Here is a 21,311-nt window from a genome sequence, read left to right as displayed (position 1 = left end):
CTTTAGGTACTGTCTGTTATTGAATACACCAAGTAAGTTGTGACAATCTTGTTTAAGTGGCATCTTCTAGTGTCTCTAGTCATCTTTAGTTTTATATATTTTGTGAGTTTTGTGGAAATTGAATGGTTTCCCAACAGGTACACAAATAAGACTTCATTATGCAGATTATATATTAGAGTAAAGATTACCTTTTCAGTAGGTAATGAGACCTAGTTCCTCCAGAATTTCAATTTTGCTAGTTATTATTGAGCATATCGAGTTGGCTCCTTAGCCGAGACCTTTCGTCACTTGCAATATGAAAGCCGGTCATAAAAAACCTGATAACTCAAATCTTTACTTCCAGTTTTGATTTTGTTTTTAGCTTTGTCATAAGGTTGCCTTTCATTTCTTGATTTAATTGTTCGTCGGATTAATTCGAGGCATTTGGTAAAGTCGGAGAAGTTGGATAGCCAAGGAGGAAGAAACAGAAGGGACAGGTTATAGAAAAAAAAAAAAAGCAGAAAGTATTGCGGCTGGAGCCTGAGAGCCATTGGTGACTGTGATTGACAGCTTTTACTGTGGAAATGCTTTGTCTTCTATACATATAGTAACTAAAAGAACAAAAGTCAAGGTTGTATGTAGAGAAAAAGATAGGTATCAAAGGTTGTTGTAAGTTTTAAATATGCAGACCCACGTGCAAGAGATCCGTTCATGGCTTTTAAGTGCCCTTTACTGCTACAGACTTAGTTAGATTACTGCTACAGACTTTTAGTTAGGTCTTAGTGTCTTCTTTCTGTGGCAAAAAATTAAAGGGCTATTAGCCTATATCCAGTGTTTTCCCTATAATTTTTTGTGTTGTTTTCACATCATAGGATGCAAGATTATCTCTGCTTTTCCTTTTCATTTTCTTTCTTCAAGAACTTCTAGACGCTGCTGTATTTCAAACTAGATAGTAATCCTTACTTTCCTGTTGGTCAGTCTGAGAGAATAATGGTTAGGTATTAAATGTTCTACTTTTTGTGTTGAAAAATGTATCCTTTTTAATAAAACTCTCAACTGCCCTTTAGCTCCTGAAGGGAAATACCCTCACGGCATCCGCAGCGTGTTCATGGACATCATGAAGAACGAGGGTCCCTCTGCACTCTTCAAGGGAGCCGCCCCCGTCATGATCCGAGCTTTCCCCGCCAATGCTGCCTGTTTCCTGGGTTACGAAGTGGCCATGAAGTTCTTGAACTACATCGCACCAAACCTGTAACTCGTCGCATGCGCTGTAAAATAAACGCTGCGTAAGAAGATTGTAAATAACTCTCTAGGTCTACTGTTGGTAGGACTTGAAAGGTTTATATATTTTTATCATGATCTAAATACAGTGCTAATTGTTTATGAAAAGAGGGTGTTGCCGTGGTAACCTAATGCAGGCAGGTTTGAAAGAGGTACGTCGTAATATTACGACAGTGTACCTCGTTCTTGGAGGCTTAATGTTGGTTTTAATACATTTAATTGTTAGTTATTAGTCATCAAATTACTGCCATGACAACAGTTGTACTTACTGCTCGTCAACCAGCAGATGGTAACACAGTCCTGATAACAAAGATACTGCCATTTAAAGTTTAAAAATACCAGTGTTCATTTTACTTAGCTTGCTCATGTGAAGTCTGAATGGTTACTTGGCCTTTACTGATTTCGTTAGCAGAACTTATTGCATATGGGAACTTTTAGAATGTTTACTGTAGTTGAAAAATTCAATTTTTACTTCATTATTAATTGATAAGTCATCCGAGTATAGGCAACATCACAGTTTGTTCCTATTTGAACAGATAAGGACCTTTACTAACCTCAAGGACCGTTACTGTCCATGTGATGTGAGCAATATGGATGCGAATTATGAATTATGAGTTTGATTATGTTGCCAATTACATAAAAGAAACCAAGTTACTGTCAGGTCATAGGTTGTCAAATTTGGTAAGCTCTCATACCATAGCCAAGATTTTTTTAGCCGACTGATTATATATCACAGGGTATTGTTAAAATTTTACATTTTGTTCAAGACTTCTAGTTTTTAATGAAACCATATGAAAGTTTCACTGGTTCTGAAGATGAGGGTAACTTATCCATCCCATTGCCATCAGGTATGTAGTATTACATCTGCATAGTTGCTCTCTCTCTTTCTCTCTCCTTCGACTGGCGTTTGAATGCCTTTTTCTACGCCCTTTATGAAATTTTAAAGGGAGTTCATCATAGCAGATTATGGTTTACATAAAGAATAAGTATAATTTAGGAATAAAAAAAAGTTTTAAATGTAAATATAAATAAAGTTGACATCAACTTTATTGTAGGAATATCCAATTTTTGGGGAACCTTTTAATAATATTTTCCCTCTAATGTTTTTCCATAGTGAATATTTTTAATCAGTTGTATTTAATATGCTAATACAATTGACATATGCAATAAGTAGATCCTCTGCCTTGGGGGGTTACACATTTGATTATTTGCCAGTAATGTACAGCAGTCTTTATTTGTAGTATAATTAAAATTTGTTTTATATAACCTTCATATCAACATGTATACTCTTGACTTTAACTTTATACATTCATGAAGGTTTCGAACCCTCGGCAATTAAGCAGTTCCAAAACTTGCCATAGCTTTTATAATGATAAAACAATCCATTACATTTTGGATGTCTGTTTGTGATATTTAAATAAATCTCCGAGGTGGTTAACTCTTCTGTCGAGAAAGGTGACAAAGTCTCTTCCGTTCAGTCCTACCAGCTGCTTCCATCATTGTCCAAGGTGCCCTCGGCACTCTGCCGAGTATTTGCAGACTTATTTTTGTACGAAGGTCGGCTTTGTTGACTTTGTGAAAGTTATCAATAAAGCTTTTGTATGTTTTGGCACAACTCGTTCTTGGCAATTTCAGTTAAGTACAACAGTGTAATATGAAAATCATAAGTAACTTAAGTATCATAATAAGTGCTATTTGTTTACATAGAGATTTAGTAGAATTTGTTAATTTTTTTTTACTTTTAAGAACTTCAATAGTTTATTAGACTGATTCCTTGTCTAAGGAATACACTGCACTGCTATTGGCAGTGATAATCAATGCAATTAATTAAGGAATTTGATTTTGAGTGTTACAATTGTGTTTCTTACATTTTCCACATTACTGGACGCCAGTCCTGATGCTCTCACGAAAACATATATTAATAGATTCTATCTTGTATTTTTTTAGAGCCTGTTGCTTTGTATCATTGTAAATATATATTTGCAAGTACAATGTACAATTTATCAAGAATCATACGTTGGCTGATACAGATTTGGTTCTAGTACTAAAGAAGGTGTTTTTCTGGTGTTTTTAATTTACTTACAGGAACGTACTGAGTGACGACCTGTGAAATTAAGAGATAGTATATGTTTCGAGACATTAAAGAAACTTGGCATCCTTTTATAGAGTATGTGGTTTTAAGTAACCTCTATGATAATGATAAGCCCTGTAGTCTTACCTGTCGTCAAGATGGCACGAAGTAGGAACATCAGGTTGTAAGACGGACAGATCCGAGAAAAACAAACTTCACTTACTGAAGTCCTCACAACAAATCTTTGAAACCTTGAAACGTTAAAAGTTAAGGATCCCGAGTCACGGGCGAGGTGAGACAAGAGCACAAGAGGAAGGTGTGATGAAAATAAAACACAAGGGTGCCAAATACATCTCGCTTCATTGAAAACATTTCAAGTGACTATGTTTACAAGAGAGTTCTTGGAAGGAACGTGGTCATGAGGAGTTAGTGGCTGAAACTACAACAGTTAAAAAAAAATAGGTTGTGAGCTGCCAGTTCATCATATAATGATTACAATAAAACTTTTATTGTCTAATGTGTGGAATCAAACTGGAAAAGAATTGCGTCACGTGCTGTGAAAAATATAATTAATGGAATATCCTGTAAATTAAATTTGTACCAGTAATTTTATGTGATAGCTTAACTATATTTTGTACTAAAAATAAATGTCCTGGTATATATAAATGCTAGTCTGAGCCTACACTGTATCTATAAAGGACTGGACACGAACGCTATAAAAATTATACAAAACAATCAAGACGGGGCTTCTGGCTTTCATTAAAGACGAGAACGAACACAAGGAATGACTAGCGAGAGAAACAGTGGTTATAAAATAGTTCATACCAAAAACAAAATGCTAAAATTATAACTAATGTTTCATAAATATAAAAATCTTCTACCATATATCTTTAATCCTGTTTAGTGAGAGACAGTGTGGAATAACTTCAAATTAATTTGGGTTTCTTGTAATTACAGGACAACAATAATTTATCTTGCTTTAAGTTTATACAAATTCCCAATTAGTCTGAGTTCAGCAACAAGAGCCGTCTACTGCCTGGTCTTCCCTGACTTGAGTCCCTGTTGGGTGCTTGCGGGTTAAACGATGTTTCATTGTTAATTTGAAACTGTGTACTCTTTGTAGAAAGGTATTCTGGGACGTGTAAATAAAAATATAATGCGAATTTGCATACAAAATATATGCAAGGCGTACGGAAAGTTGTAAAATTAACAAATAGAAATCTATAGATAATTGCTCAAGACAAAAATCAGTCAAAAAGATTTACAAATACTTATTGTTAACCAAAGCCCCTCAGAAAATTTTTGTACTCAAGCCGAGAGAAACATCACTAAATCGGAGAAAAATAAAGGACTTAACTGCCGGTGAGAATGCGAGACATTGCTGCCATAGTGCAGCTCTCCAAGAACCTGATTGTCACCTCAGAAGTCTGGTTAGCCTACAAACTGAGGAGTGAGAATGTAAGACCAAACAAAGGCCAAGCTAGTCTCAATAGCCACCGCCTTCCTCATTCAATGATGTTCGTCCACACAAACAAGGCATTTAATGCATAATCTAAAACTTAAACTGTAATTTCTACAAACCGATTATTCATAATGAAATATATATTCTAAATGAAAGCCATCGAGCCCCAAACTAAAGAAAGATAGGATAGGTTTTCCCTTTACACATTACAAGAAGAGGCAGGTAAGGGCCATAAACCCATTTTATACAGGTAAAAAAAAAAAATTCAGATTTTGCAATTTCAACAAAAATCTACCAGAATCCATTTACTGGCTATAACCTACTACAAAACCAATGCATGTAAAATTAAATATGACTGGTAACTTGCATAATATTCAACAAGTGAATTAAATATGAGTAAAACTTATCTTCACCCATATGTACTGTAACCATAATTTTAATTGTATATCTACCTATCAATTATTTTACAGTGTACTGTACACAATATCTGCCAAAATGCAGCTTCAATAGAACATAATACTAATTGGTCTATAGTTGAACTTGAAGAAAAGAATCCACAAGGATCAATTAGATCGAAATCAATTTCGTTACATTTTCGTACGTAATCTACGAAATCTATACACGAGAGAAGTAGAAAGACGAGAATCGAACCGAACGAAATTCCAGGGGAACAGACTTTTGCAACTAGTACATAAAAGGGTACACATGAGCCACTAATTCCTCGATCCCATGACCGTACATCACACAATACTACTGTACAAAATGAGCGTCATTAATCCTAAAGATCACGTACAAAGTTAGTGTAAATTAAATTTATATACATGGCAAGTTGTATTAAATTTGATCTTCATACAAATATTTAAAATCATAGCTTTTGAGCATTTGAGTAAAATGCAAACTTTTTTTTTCTTTTTCTTTTACAAGTAGGTCTTTTTTCCTACTGTGCTTGTGACCAATGTCTACATTGAAAATACACTTGTTTAACTTTTTTCAATAAAAACTGCTCAGAATACACAGCAAACTTAAAGTTTGTCTCCTCACTAATTCAACTTCTTAAATGGGATTTTTTTTAAAAACAACTATCCATTACTTCCCATTTTGTGTGTAACTCAATCCCATTTCTTGAATTAAACTGAAATGTCAATTCAAGACACATTATAAAAACAATAAACAAAGAAAATGTTGAGAATGCAAATGATGACATGAATGTGAAATACAATGACATGAGAATGGCTATGAGAAAAACTATAATGTACTATTCATCGCAAGGCTTTTGCAATGAATGTGACATTTGAATTCTGTATTTTATGCTTGACATGAAATCATTGGTCACGTCTGTTGCCTGACAACTTTCTAACGCTTCTGGGGTTAAACGGTGTCACCCTTGAGTAAACAAAAATTTTACAGCTTCCTGAATATTTTCATGTTTTATAATAAAGATTGATAATTTATTTTAAAAAACAAAAGTTTCAAAGACCTTACATTACCTAAACCATGGTTCTAAAATTTTAACTGTAATTAAAAACTTTAAACGTGTGAAATTTGGTGCTCCAAGAACAAATGTGACCAATTCACATGGCTGAATTGATACAATGATAACTGCATGTCATGACTTATTTGAGAATCCAACTTCTTGGACACTCCACGGGTTGCTAAAATGGTTGTAAATCATATTTCTCTTATCTTAAAAAACAAAATTGTATATAAAAATTATGCAGACAATTTGTCTAAGCTTAGAGATTTGTAAAATGTCAATGGAAAATAACCAAACTGACAATATTTTTCACACTGCTCAAGGAAATCTTTAAATAAAGAAGGCTAACCCATACACCTGCGACCTTCAACATTTCAGAGAAAAAAAATAATGATAAAGCTTTCACGGCATTACCTCAAATCAGCGGTATGAAAAATACCGAGCTTAAAAAATCTAGACTTCCAACTTCCATCGGGAGTCTTATTGTCACTATGTAAAAACTCATAGTCTGGAAGGAAATTCTGGTAATAAACTTTCTTAGGTTACTTCTACAATAAATGCACATAAAGTCTGAACACACACACAGGCGCACAGACAAGAGTATATGCGTAGTAATCGGATGAGACGGTAGTAAACAAAACTGGCTCCATAACTGACGAGATTAAAACAAGCCATTTTTGGGTGGGAAATCTAAAACTGAACCAGTAAAACCCTGAAGTGTCATTAAACAAAGTAAGTCTACCCAACTGCGTCACCAATTACTTCACATATACTCTCATAAAATTGAGCACATACACCTGAACTGCTACGGCATACAGTATTATCGACAACTTCAAGCATGGCAACTTATCATCAAGTCTACGTTACATAATCGGATGATTTAGGCGTCCACAAACCATCATTCTCATTCCCAGCGTAAAAAAAAAAACAGACGCCCCACACAATCGCTTAACCCATACACTGGATTTCCATACAATAATTCACCACTGCATCTGCAAAAATGACTAGTCCAGATCTCAATATAATTCATAAAAAATTAACTTTTAAATAAATGCAAAACATTACTGGTTTCCTACAGGAAATACAGTTGAATCCAGGCAATTTGAGGACATCACTAATTAATATATGGAAGCCATGCTCATTCAACTTCACTAAAGCAAGTTCTGTTGTCAAAAAAATATATATAGTTTGCTTGACAGAATATTTGCATAATGTCAAAAAACATTTCCCTGGTTACCTTTTTAGAAATCTATGGAAGAGGCATTTACAGACTGTAAATCAATATTCCAAGTACTGAAAAGCATTACAGCTTTACAGCAAAATTTAAATCACTTCTTAAGCAGATGTGCTTTGGCCACGTTTGTAAGTTGCACCACTTTCGGACATTTTGAGTAACTCGTTAAACACCGGTTAGCTTCTTAAATTTAGAATCTGTGTTTGTAGGGTATATCACTTCTTCAGAGCACATCCACTAAAATGCAAACATGCGCTTGTGCAGTTTGCAAGAATTGGGTGAACGGTGCTTTAGTAACATTTTTTCTCTCCCAAAACTGTCTGGTCACTTGACAGAAAGTGAAAAATAACCCAGTTTTAATTTTCTTCTAATTGAAGGTGGCTTCACGCAAGCATATTGTTGGCACCTTGCAGCATCTTGCCGGCAAGACCTGTGTGATGACTTCAGTTCTGCACTAGCATTGGCCACTTATTGTAAAATTTAGCTGTAAGATGCTCATAAGCGCCAAAAATGCACTTGTGTTGCAGCTCAACATTATTGTAAATTACTCAAAAGTGCCATAAGCCTCTGGAAAACTGAACCAAACTTCACCGAGATTAGATTTTCAAAACGTTCTGTAATGAAAATCATAGAATCATTCACTTTACAGTACAGCAAACCAAAACGTCAACATGTGGGCCTTACAAACCACTGCGCATTCACCATGTCGAGACATTCATTTGACAGGCATCTAAATAGAAATCATATAGTATGTCATATACAGTATTATGAACCTTCCCAAACAAACTACAATAGTACCTCTCCTTGTTTTCTGGTTAACTTTCCATGCAAACAAAACCAGTGCACTCCATCTTTACAAGTCGCGCTTAAACAAAATTAATCGCTAACCTAAATATGCATAGCCTAGCATTTTCCTATTGATATGAAGTAAAAAAATGTAGTTAAAAAAATACCTGAATCAGATAAGGAAGTTCTAACATCGTTAGGCTACGCAAAGTTAGGTTAATTTGGTGCTGGATTCTTCTTGTAAACTTACTTCACATCATCGACTGGCTCCTCCCTGAGAGATCAATATGTATCAGCATTAAGTTACTAAGACGTGGGACTTCCTCAATTACAGTCAATGTGGTTTAAATTTTGTTGTCAAAGTTCTGGAATAAAAGCCTTGTTAAAATGCAATACGTACAAAAAACTCCCTTAAGTTTTAAATGATGCGGAGAATTGCACAAAATCTGGTCTGGAAGATCCTTAACTTGGTTATTCTCCTTTCCATGTCTAGTCTTCACTTGCTGCTTCTCGTAACTACTGTGATTCACTTGAATCCACCGTTCGTGCCATGACTACTTCTTACTACTTCTTACATTTCTTTTACATTTCAGATCAAAGTATCTAAAATAAAAGTTAAAAATAAATAAATATAAAATGAGAGCATTCTTGTCAAATGCCATTTACATTAAAATTATGAGTATTCTATACAAAAGCTTCGCCGTGCCTCCGACACAGTGGGAAAAGGAAAACGTCGACCTTTCGCTCAGGCGGATTTTTTGTGCACAAGCAGTCCGTAAGTCACGCTAGCAAGGGAGTTACTTGCGCCACGGCATTAAAAACCGACACCGATGCAACATCCCTCCCTCTGGGCTAGCCGAGTTTCGCTCGTGTGCGTCCTTTGAAAAAGTCTGCGTACTCTTTCGTAAATTAAAAAGTTTTGTACACAAAGACACTATTATATTAACACTTTCTCGCTCTCTCCACATCATTCTCACTCTTAAAATATGCTACACGAAATGTAAAGTTCGCGAAGGACCCTGGAGGCGAGAGGCTGAGCTGCTTTCAACCTCTCCACTTTTCAGCAGTTGAACTGATTGGCTGTGATTGCTGACAGATCCTTCATCAGGCCTTCCAAGTTGGCCATTTCTTGAGAAAGCTCTTCAGTTGAATACGCGTGTAAAAGTGATTCATTTGCTTCCTGAAATACAAAAAAAAAAAAAAAGGATTATTGTAGGGTACACAAGTATGAATTAACACATTACTGTTAATATGATTGTTTCACAACATTTTTAACTTTCTTACATGGCTGACCCAAAGGGTTTCATTTCTGCAACGAAAAACCAGATGTCATGTTCAAAATTCCTTCTTTAAACTTCTCTAATAATTTTCAACATTTATCTTGGTTCCATATAATTCACCAAAATGAAAACATTTTAACATACTGTAGAAGTGCTTTGCAGAGCACCTTACTTCTATCTAGCAAAAGATAAAACAGTGTTTTCACCAACTGCAGTTATGGACTCGTGGGTACTTGACAAAAAATCAAATTGGTGACCAATTCACAAGACAAATATTTGTTTACCTCATGCTCTGGCAAAGAGTCAACTCTCATCCCTGGACCCCCCCACCGTCCGCTTGGTCCACCCGCGCCGTTGCTTCCCGCAAGGGCCGAAGATCCTCCAACCAAAGGCTTCTTAAAAGGGCTCGTTACTCCCCCCCCTTGTCTGCCAACTTAGGGAAGAAGAAAATAATTGAAATTTATTGGACATTTTTTTTATCGCCCCCCCCACAAGACCAGCTGGCCTGGCATTTTGAACTAATTATGGGAAAGAACTTTCATTCAGTCTTCTTGAAGCATATTTCACTTGACTAAAATATTAATACATAATTACATTAACATTTTGAATCAAACTCACTAAACAGTTCATCTTTAAGTCTGTGACTCGTGCATAAAAAATCTCTAGATCAAATTAATTCTGATAAGCCATCTTCAAATGATGTGCTCAAACTTACCAATGTGTTTGGGTTGAGGTGTGGTAGGAGCAGACTGTGGAGGTGCTGGGACACTAAAACTCCTTAATGGATTCCCAGATCTCTTACCTAACGTACTACTGCCTTCACTATTCATAGAACTGAAAGATGGAGAAGATACTTTGTTCAATAATTTAAACACTCTCAGTTAACACTCCTAATCTTATACAGCATAATCTGTTAATTATACCTTCAGAACTTATGTTGTACGGTAACTGTATAAAACTACATTGATTCTGACAAATGCTTTCGTTCAATATTTCAACCAGACCATGAGTTAAAATTCCTGAATCTCATACGGCAAACCCAACGAGTTTGGTCTCATAAGTTGTACGTTTAAGGGGGCCGGCCGGCTAATGCCCTTTTTCAAGGACAGGACTTTGATATTCATACCACTTAATAAGGTGACTTGGGACATCTCCAAACCGCATATGATTTTCGCCTCTGACCTTCAGTTTTGTGACGCCAGGGCGATTTATCCCGAAAATAACCATTTTTCAAAATCTATCTCCTCCCTTGATATTCAATATTAAGACCTGGGATTACTACCATATATAGACCTGATGTAGACCTCCAATCGAATGGAGAGTTTTTTTTTCTAAAAGTCATTTTTTTGCAAGATATGAATTTTTCAATATGGTAAAAAAATAAACCCTATAAATCAGGAGAAAAAAATTTATAAAAAAAATACGAAACAAAAATTGGAAAAAAGGGCTATATTTGATTGTTCTATAATGTCTTCCTGAGTTATATACCAAATTTCAATGTTATAGCTTTAAAACTCAGTGAGAAGATAGATTTTGAAGGTCAAAAAGTATAGTTTTGAGATACGGGCGTTCAAAGTTTTCCTTCGTATTTCTAAGTTTTCCTTCGTATTTCTATAAAGACAATGTTAATAAATAATGATTATTATGAATGTTTATTTCTTTTTTGTGTATTAATAAACCAAAACTATTTTATTTATCATAATTTAATCATAAATGATGATCCCTTTGCTCATATATCGCAGCCTGGGGCACTGCTTGAGGCAAGATGGGGCACTCCTTCCTACGCAATTCTCTCTCTCCCCTTCGCTAACTCGGCTTATTACAGCGAATTTTCTTCTTCTGTATGTTAGCGAGATGTTTTCCTTGTATTTTCCTCTTTGGCATGATGAAATTCTTGCCCGAAACAAAGATGAACAAACGTAAATGCAAGAGAATTTCAAGAGGTGAAACTCGAAGGCGTACTCTTTTTTTGCAAAGACAATTTAATAAATCATGATTATTATGAATTTCATATTCCATTTTGGGTTTTAAAAAACCAAAACTTTGTTATTTATCATGAATGAAGATCTCTTTGCTCAAAGATCGTCGTAGCCTTGGGCACAGTGTGAAGTGTGCTGTCAAGCAAGACGGGGGCGTTACTAAGCAACCCTCCCCTCTCTCTTCACTAACTACGCATATATTATGATATTCTGTAATAATACTTGAGCGATTTTTCTTCGTCTGTATGTTAGCAAGATGTTTTCCTTGTCTTTTCCTCATTGGCATGATGAAATTCTTGCCGAAACCTACATAAACATACGTAAACGCAGGCGTATGTCAGAGGTGAAATGGAACGTGTAGACTACTCGACGTCTGTAATCGCACTAAATCAGGACAGGACAATGGACTTGGCCTGAAGTCTCCTTCTCGACTCGGGGAATGTCTACAGATGCCATTTCTCCCAATTTCTTTGACAATAATTATCAAAATTTACGATAATAGAGGAAATATTGCATTTTCTTGTACGGATCAATGTTTTAGGCTTATTGAGTTACGTTAACTAATTACCCTGTAACTACGAAAGTAAGAGGAATTTTGACGAAATATTTCGTATACGTATTCTCAATTGCCATATGAAGCTCCATGAATTTTTTCATGACTTTGCATTTTTCGCCCTATACCTCCATATATAGGCGTTCCGGCCGGCCCCCTTAATCTTTTCCAAATGATTATTCCTTTAGAACTTGCATTGTTGGGTAAATAAATAATATGAAATTGTTGATTCTGACAATTTGCTGTAATGAGATTTTTCTCCAAGGCATATTTGCTGTTTGTTTAAATTGCAACTGCCACATAAAGCATGGTATACCTCCACATTTTTCAATTACATGCTGTTTTTGGAACCGTTATGAGTGGTTTACTTAGAAGGAATACAAATCATACGAGAACATACCTTGTTATTCCTAATACAGTGGCAAAATCACACATCTTGTGTAAAGTGAGGAAATAAATATGCCACAGATTTCTCATAACAAGAATTCTGAATTATTCATGTTAGTGTACCTTACTTTGTCCCCAATAATCCACTGGTTCCATGTAACGTAAAAACACCACACAAACAAACCTTGTACAAAATACAAATAATATGATGTAACGAACTCACTTGAATTGTGAAGAGCTGGAAGGCCCTCCAAGATTTCCTAATAATGGCTGGGTTGGCTGAGGAGGAATAGGCATGCCATCGTGTGGCATGCCGCTAGGACCTACGATAGACCCCAGTCCACTACTGCGAGACGAAAAGAGAAGGCACATGTCAAAAATTTGCTAATCTCCAAAGAAATAAACTACTCTTCTAGCTATATCTATAAGTATATGTTTTTTTATTTTCTGGCGTGTTGTACTTTCATAGACTGTGGTGTTTAATTAACGTAATAATACTGTAAAGTACTTTTATGTTCATTTATTTACTTTATGGCCACATTTATTCCAAAGATGAACAAAAATGGAAGTGAATTTAACAAAATTATCAGTGAGTTTCACTTCCCACGTTTGCAACACGAACCAAAGTCGATCCCAAAATCTTTGCCTTATTATGAACATCACAGCTAATACTCATTTATAGAGGAAGTGCAATATGACTTCTATTCCACTTCCATGTTTCATGAAAATTATTCTGAAAAACCTGCATCTAACATTTTAAAATATTTAAATAATAAACTGCACAGTTTATCCACAATGCAATGTATTTGTCTGTGCAAAACTAACATACCATACCTTGTGGGATTGGGGCTGTATGGATTTTCTGCAGGGGAATTGTAACCCTGACTGCCTGTGCCCGAAAACTGCGGCAGAGAGTATCCCGGCCTGCCCAGGGTTCCGTCGCTGTACACACTGCTCGAAGTGCTTCCTCCAACTACTGAAAGGAAATCAAGATATTTAAGGGATGACTTTTTTTTTTTATCAAACTTTACCAACAAATAACAGAGCAGTTCACAAATAATAGCAGAGAATATTCCTTATCAGAACTACATATTGAACAAAATACGAGACAAATTTTACAGTGCATACTGAGAATCCCTTCACCACCCATGTAAATAAATGAATAGCAGACAATGAGGTAAATATGTACTATAGGTGGGACCTCTCTTGACTTACCCCGTAGAGATCTAGCAATCACGGATGAAGAGCTACCCATACCAAATTTTACTTCTGAAGGACCCTACTACAGACCATCACTGATCAAAATAGATAAAGCTCTTTAAACACAATTCAATTTGTAACAAGGTAATGATTCCACCTACTGATATCAGCGGCTAAGAAAAAAGAACTTGCAAGAGCACTTGCATCTGGTACCTCAAGTTATAAAATTCATCATGTGTCTCAAGACCACAACCAGCTTCTAATGGCACCAGAAACATAAAACTACATGTAAGGGAATATAATGTGAGCTCAAAAATTGCTCAGTATATATCCTAACAAAACCACCAAGATGAAATTAAGGAAAACCTTTGGTTTCAACAGTTTAATCTTTTTGGACTAATACACAGAAGCCTTTTTTATGTATGTAACTGTATCTTATGACTAACATACTACATCTTCAAGTCTCTAATTCTTTGTAGTTGTTCACATCATTTAAAACAGTTAAAATTTGCATTTCTGTTTACAAATTACAAAATGGCAGAAGTCCCTCTTCTGATAATATTCATACAATGAAAATTCTCCCTTCTTAAGAAAATTAATACGTTTGTACACAGCTCAAGTAGCGAGTCAGAATTCGTAGCGATATACCCTAACCATGCCTAAAGCAACAAGAATGATTTAAGACTAACTACAGTGTTAGTTTACGTCGTCTATGACCCTACAATTATGTTGCAAGAGTAAACCCATTCTCATGCACGAAATCAATTTTGACATGCACTGTTTAGATGATGCTTATTTCTATTTTTGTTTTCGTATTGCAAAAAATGATGAATACCTACATGATATCTTGACCAACTTCTACCTGTAGCTATCATATGAATAGGTAGAATGCTCATAAGAAGATAGAAAAACAAATAAATCAAGACATATACGTATATATACTAGAAAGAAAAGAATTAAAAACCTATCATCATCCTCAGATCAGCTAATTTAAACTGAAGTCTACTGCCACTGTGGGCTATAGATGGGGGTGGGGGGGTTTGTGGGAACCCATAGCCCTACCTGGTGGGTCACCAGGAACCAACGACTATTGTCCCTAGTCCTAGCTTGGGTGGAGGCGGGAGCTTTAGTATACTGTGTGACAGTGCAGTGACCTGTTCTTTGCCTCTTAATCGTGAGCAATTTTAAAACATTTAATGTCCAAATATATGTTTTTTATTTTAATGCCTCTCTCTCACACACTGTTCCAGTGACTACTCTTGAGCTCTAGGAATCCTTGGGTTACACAGTTCATTGTGTCTCTTTTGCTATGTTAAGCTTTGATGCTTATAAGAGTTGGAAAAGAAGGTCTGGACATGTTGCTAAAATACTCAAGATTCTCATTGATGATTATTCAAATATTGTTAATTCTGAGGACAAAGCAAACCATGATTTTAAAATGGTAATGAAAACGACAACACAGCCACATACTTCATAGGCAGTGGCTACTAGGTAACATCTTGTAAACTACCTGACGAGTGCTTTCTGTTAAGATGTCATGCTCCTGCAATGAACACAGGAAATATATCATTACTGTATTGTCTAGATCTCTCGCTAAGTAAGACTCATTTGATTTTTATTATGGATGCATATTTTCAATATATGCTTTTTATTTACACCAAATAACCACTTCCATCCTGCCAGATTCCACAAAAAAGAAAGATTATTAATTTACAAAAAGACTCACAAAAAAATTCAGGGATTTTTCATGCCTGCATCACTCCAGCAACTTCTTGATACAAACTGCAGTCCTTCCCACACAAAAATCTTGTTAGACACCATGAAAATATCTGAACATTAATAACTTACACAGTGTAATACTGACACAAATACAACAGGAGGAGTGAGGAATGACTCACACGTTGCCCTTTACATACTTACTACATTAGATGTAAACACGGAAGTTGATACAGCATACTGGAGATGCCTCTCAACAGCTGTTACTACAATAAGACAAAGCAACTCGGACACCATCCCAACGACGTTGGGTTATTCCTTTAATTCAGTTAGGGTGGAATCAGTAAGCAAGTTTATTCAGACCAGCTTGAAAAAGCAGCATGCTCCGAGCTTCGTGCACAAGAAGAGGAAGACGTGCAAAGGTTAGTGGCCTACTTTGGAAGGCAAGCTAGCATGTAGGCGTAAAGTGTTATATACTTGGCAAGGAAGGAGCTACTTACACTCTCTATTAACATCCAGAGATATAATGAGGGGTTTGTGTTTGTATGAACGACGGTTCAACAACTTATCTGTTTCATCCTCGCTCTGCGGCTCACCTACAGGAAAATGTTGGAAACAAAAAAAAGAAAGATCTACAAATGGACGGTCATGGAAATTAAACATGGGGAACTATGCGTGCATTTATGGATAAAGAAATGGAAATAAATTGTAAAAATATTAAATTCGCAACTGCAACAACCTCTCATTATTCCGGTGGATATATGATCACTCGCTTTACAAAAGATCTACTGTACTAGAAATGTTAATAAAGATGGTTATTGTAGTAATTTTCCAACTGCCCTTCTTTGTAAGATTGGATTAAGTATTGTACCTGTATTTAGCACCCAAGGACCATTACCCTTTTAAGTAATTTGTTAGTTTTTTCATTAAAATTATATTTGGCAAACCAAAGTAACCTGTAGGCACAACACCAATTATACAACTTTCATGTTAGAAACAAGATAGTATACCCATCTGGAACCCTGTTTGTTCTTTACAGAGGGTCATATCATAGACTCACACAGGCTATTAAGAGACAGCATCACTTATGTACCTGTTTGCTCACGATTTATATACAAAATTTACCCAGTGCATTCAAGAAAATACTTATTACAAAAATAAGCCATACAGGGGTTTTTGTCACCCTTTTGGTCAGGAAAATTGGCAGTTTGTTGCAAAAACCATTTTGTTTGGATTACCTTTTCGTTGAAGAGCAATCTTTACCTTTTCAAAAGCATGTACGTATAAGATAATAATAATCAAATAGGAGATTTCAAGACACAAAAGGATATACATAAGCATGAAAAACACATGATTTGTGTGGTAAAAAAAATAGAAAAATCTAGGAAGGAAGGCTGATAAAGAAAGAAAAGACTAACGCAAAAATATAAATATGACATCAGCAATAGGCAAAGGAAGATTACTCTATGCTCAAGTGTATCTAATTATGTATCACAATGAAAGTCCAACTTAAAAAAAATCAATTTCTTCACAGAATAAAACTTTTTACTCTTAATATCCCTACATAAACTTGCAGCAATACAAACAAGAGCTTAATATTTCATAACTAATTTGTATTTCCATTAAAATCTAATGAAGCAAAGGGTTCAACTACAGTAATGAGGTTACCACAGCCACCAAAATGTCATTTAATCATAAAACTCAAAACCTTTGCTACAACTCTTTCAAAGGGCGGTCCTACCACATACTTTAGGGTGAAGACACTTTCTTTTCTTCGGGTATAAGCTTGTTAGGGCATTAGATTTCTTGTCCACTTAGCCGTATCTCCCAAAAACCAAAATCAATGTTCGTGATCAATCAGAGAAGACCTATTCATGCTAAAAATGATGCTTTCATAAAACAAGATCTAAATGTCTTATACTATTGTTGTACTCTACTGAAATGCTCAAATTTACCAAATTTCATGATTTCAGTCAAATTAAAAAACTGCGAAACTTGACAAGACAAATGAACGAGAAACATTCCAAGAGAATGTGCACATTTCACAAAGGAAAAATGAGTGAGAACTTATCAAAATGCATCACAGAAGCAACAACAATAATTAAATATGAAGAAAATATACTAAAAATATTTGAAAACTTTGGTGAGGTGACATTGGCACAAATAAATATACAATTTGCACAATTGAGAATTAAAAGAGGACACTTTAAAAAGATTTGAAGTTGTAGTTATTTACACTCCATTCGGATTCACATAAAAACAGAGCACACAAAATATAAAAGAGCAACCGTCTTTAAAAACCTGTCATACAGAAACGAACTACAAAAGGCTTAGGCATACGATAAAGGAATAAAAACAAGTTGAAGAATGGGAGGCATTATGGATACACAACAGGAAAAAAAAAGAGGAGAAAACATCTCAAGGGCTACCATACATTACTGAAACTACGATAAGGCTAGAATTTACAATTAAGGAGTTTGAAGAGAAGTAGTCACGAGAAGCGGGAGGTGTTATGACTTACGCAGATATGTGGACTGGTAAGGAGTGCGGCGGTCGAGGGTGGAGGTAGATGTATAGGTCATGTTCTTGTCATCAGGTTCGTACTCAGGTCCTGTAGGGGTTGGCGGACTCAAAATTATCTAGAGTAAGGGTTATGCAGGGAGTGCTACGGAAGATTTCTGCGATCTGTGGCGGCAATCTTCCTTCCTCTCAAAACTACTACGTAACTATAGCCTAGCAGTATTAAGGCAATCAAAGACACTTCCCACACACTCCAAATAGAATGCTGTACAATTCATTTACAATGATGCTTCATTCTTGCTATTAAATCACACCACGCACACACACACAGACACCAAACAATGTGCAATTCAAATTTAAAACTACTGTACAAACATAGAGGAAAATATTCTTTGTCTACAATCATATCTCTTATAAAAAAAAAAGCCTACAGACACGATACAAATGTTCTTTCGTCGTTCTTAATGACAAAAGGGATATACTAATAATACATTAAAGTACAACTAAACCTTTTCTTGTGATCACAAAAGGTAAGTCCTCAGTTCCATTTGTTTATACGGATGTCCAGAAAGTCTTCATTTTAAACTCTTAATCTTTTACACAAATAGGGGAGGGGGAGTTGCTCCCACTAAAATTACCACTACGGTAGTCCCAGTCTTATCATACAAGACGTGCATTCGTAATTCTAAGTCAAGGAACAGACGGATGACTTCTCTCCGCACGTCACTTTGCTTGGAGGGTTCACTGATGTACCACATCTCTTTTAACAAACACAAACTGTTCCACCTAACTCTCAGGTGGTGAATAAATGCTTGCCACAAACAGAAGCAGTTAGGGTAGCAACGACTGATCAAGTAAGTTCAGGCTGGAACATATAGTCATAAAAGAAAAAACACAGTTTTATACATAAGGAGAACTGCACAAGTAAGGCTTATTATGCAGCTGGGTGGGAGGTGGGAGGGGGTCCAAACCGAACGAAACAGAAGGCCAGTGGCAGTCATATACACATAACCAAAACTTTAGTAGCCGAAAACAGAAAAAAAAAAAAAAACGGTGTGTGGTGTGTAGGTCTTGCGTATCAGGACTGCCACACACAACAATGATCGCTGTATTTGCATGCGTAAGATTCAAGATGATACTGTACCTTGCTAGGATGGAAGAATACTTACACAATTAGTCAAGATTATTCAAAAACATGGAGCGCAGATTATTACAGACATTTAACAAATTGTATGTATCTCAGAGCCATATCACTCTTTGAACATCTGTTGCGATGTAATTTCAGGTCATACAAAATATGACACAGCTCTCACTATGAAATAAATATTTAGTGACAACCTTATCAGAACCTTTACCTTTTACCAATCTGTAAGAAAAGTGTGTTTATTGACGTCCAAGTACACAGTATAAAAATTATCCTTAAAAAAACTGTATTGCGTAAAAAAAAAAAAAAAAAACACGTCCAATACTTTTTATTAAGAATATGATCATTCTATGTTAAGAAAATTTGTATATGTAATCTATGTTAAGAAATTTTTTTATGTAATCTAACAATCTGTAATTCCTAACTATAACCTGTAATTCCTAACTATAAAATGTAGTCTTTGAAACTAAAATGATGGAAAAGTAATCCATGACTATAAAACTTATTGTCATTGAATCTAAAATGATGTAGAAGTAATATCTAACTACAAACCTTATTGTCTATGAATCTAAAATGATGTAAACCTTATCTGTATCAGTACACACTATACATACTACTATGCCAAATCAATGACTTCACTTCTAAAATTTCTAAAACAAAGCATATCACGAGATGTGCCTGTCACAAGAAATAATATATTAAGAGAATGATTTCTCTACCGATACAATTTAGTATTGTCTCCATTTATGCAAAAATCAAAATGTGTTCCCTGTTTTTCCTTCATGTAAAAGACTGAAAAAATATGTGTTCCCTGTTTTTCCTTCATGTAAAAGACTGAAAAAATATACAACACAAAATTCTTCTTTAAAATCTACAGACACAAACCTGAACAGCAATATAAACTTTCATATGAGAAACTAGCCTGAACTACACAAGCAAAAAAGAAATATGCGTAATTCAATGAATCGCAGTCCGCTCTTAGTATTTATACATTACAAAAATTGCCCTCAAAGGATAAGATACTTTCGCTTAGGGGGTTACAGCACTGGATATGACATACCAGCCACACGGCTACATCCTGAAGCAAAATGGTCAAGTTTGAGAGAACTGCAAAGCCATTAAAATGTTCCTGCAGATGACCGACGAAGATCAATGTTAAATGTTAATGTTTTGAGCATCTACATAGCAAAGAGCATGTGAAAACTCGCAAAATGTTAGGAGTTAGTTCCTGGGCCATGTCCACAACTAATCGACTAGAGAAAGACTCTTTGAAATCTTGAAATGCAGGGGTGTATGTTAGCTTCTTAGTCCCTCCTCTCCTTACCTGTGTGGTTGGTGATCGCCGCGTGATTTGGTGAATTGCTCCTCTCGTTCTTGTCGAGGTTTTTCAACTCCAGGTGATCGTGATGGATCCACAGATCTGGAGGCTTCACTTCAGGCTTACTGCTCTTACCAGACGTACCAACCCTAATTGTATTGTTAATTAAGAGCTTTGGGTTTATTTTGACGAGTGCAATTCTTATGTTTTATCAAAATAAACAGTTCTGTAAATGATATTGTCATTCAATATTATTTAAACCCAGATAATATAAAACCCATCGAGAAAACTTATTGTATTTACCCAAAATTTTAAACTCAGATGTACAGTAATGATATTTTTTTTACTTTATCAAAGAAAATTGAAATTTTTACATAAAATTTAAACTTCAATATCATTTTCACAAATCGGTAAAGCTTACGTGTTACTTGGTCGAGGCTGGGGCTTAACTTTCCGACAATAAATTGTGATGGCTATCATTGCACCTATAAGCGTTATGGTTCCAGCAATTCCAGCCACCACTAACACGATCATGCTGCTCCGATCGACGAACCAGCCTGGGGGTTCTCCTATGCTTTTTTCTGTGGCTGAAAACGCAGTAAATAACAAGATTATTAAACTGCACCCATGTAATAATCTACTTAACTGGGAGGAATCTTGAGAAACTCAAAGAAAACCCTTTGAATTTCTTTTTAGAGCTTAACATTTTCATTTGCTTTGTCTCATATATTTCTAAATCCTGATTATTCCTGCCTCTTTAGCCATTCCAGTTTTGAAAATAAATGCGAGATGAGGTGAAATATCAGTAGTTATATAATGGAAAAAGTATTATGGTTGTTCTTTGTCCTCCAGTTCACGTAATATGTACTCAAGGTTTGAATCAATGATCTTAAGAAATTGACACAAAGAAGTCAGAATCTGTTCCTG

The 21,311-nt window shown here is 35.5% G+C and overlaps 3 protein-coding genes across 4 annotated transcripts in view; 2 read left to right on the top strand and 1 right to left on the bottom strand.

The window, feature by feature from the left end:
* LOC135220745 (mitochondrial carnitine/acylcarnitine carrier protein-like) overlaps positions 1 to 3,428 on the top strand; it is a 38,253-nt gene extending 34,825 nt beyond the window's left edge. For both annotated transcript variants that reach the window (XM_064258195.1, XM_064258194.1), the window contains exon 6: positions 1,047 to 3,428. In XM_064258195.1, coding sequence (XP_064114265.1) covers positions 1,047 to 1,234 — 188 coding nt within the window. In that variant the 3' untranslated portion in view covers positions 1,235 to 3,428. The remainder of the gene's footprint in view (positions 1 to 1,046) is intronic.
* Positions 1 to 21,311, top strand: part of LOC135220747 (uncharacterized) — a 671,524-nt gene that overhangs the window by 185,140 nt on the left and 465,073 nt on the right. The gene's annotated exons all lie outside the window — the stretch shown is intronic.
* Positions 2,989 to 21,311, bottom strand: part of LOC135220741 (neogenin-like) — a gene marked incomplete in the record, with an annotated part of 107,975 nt that continues 89,652 nt past the window's right edge. The window contains 9 exon segments of the mRNA XM_064258179.1: positions 2,989 to 9,467; positions 9,852 to 10,000; positions 10,283 to 10,401; positions 12,710 to 12,832; positions 13,321 to 13,462; positions 15,903 to 15,998; positions 17,924 to 18,013; positions 20,391 to 20,533; positions 20,806 to 20,971. Of these exon segments, the coding sequence (XP_064114249.1) occupies positions 9,348 to 9,467; positions 9,852 to 10,000; positions 10,283 to 10,401; positions 12,710 to 12,832; positions 13,321 to 13,462; positions 15,903 to 15,998; positions 17,924 to 18,013; positions 20,391 to 20,533; positions 20,806 to 20,971 (1,148 nt within the window).

The sequence above is a fragment of the Macrobrachium nipponense genome, chromosome 2 (genome assembly GCF_015104395.2).
Source record: "Macrobrachium nipponense isolate FS-2020 chromosome 2, ASM1510439v2, whole genome shotgun sequence".
NCBI classification, from domain to species: Eukaryota; Metazoa; Arthropoda; class Malacostraca; order Decapoda; family Palaemonidae; genus Macrobrachium; species Macrobrachium nipponense.
The sequence above is the reverse complement of the archived record's forward strand: the minus strand, read 5'-3'. Positions and strand labels throughout refer to the sequence as shown.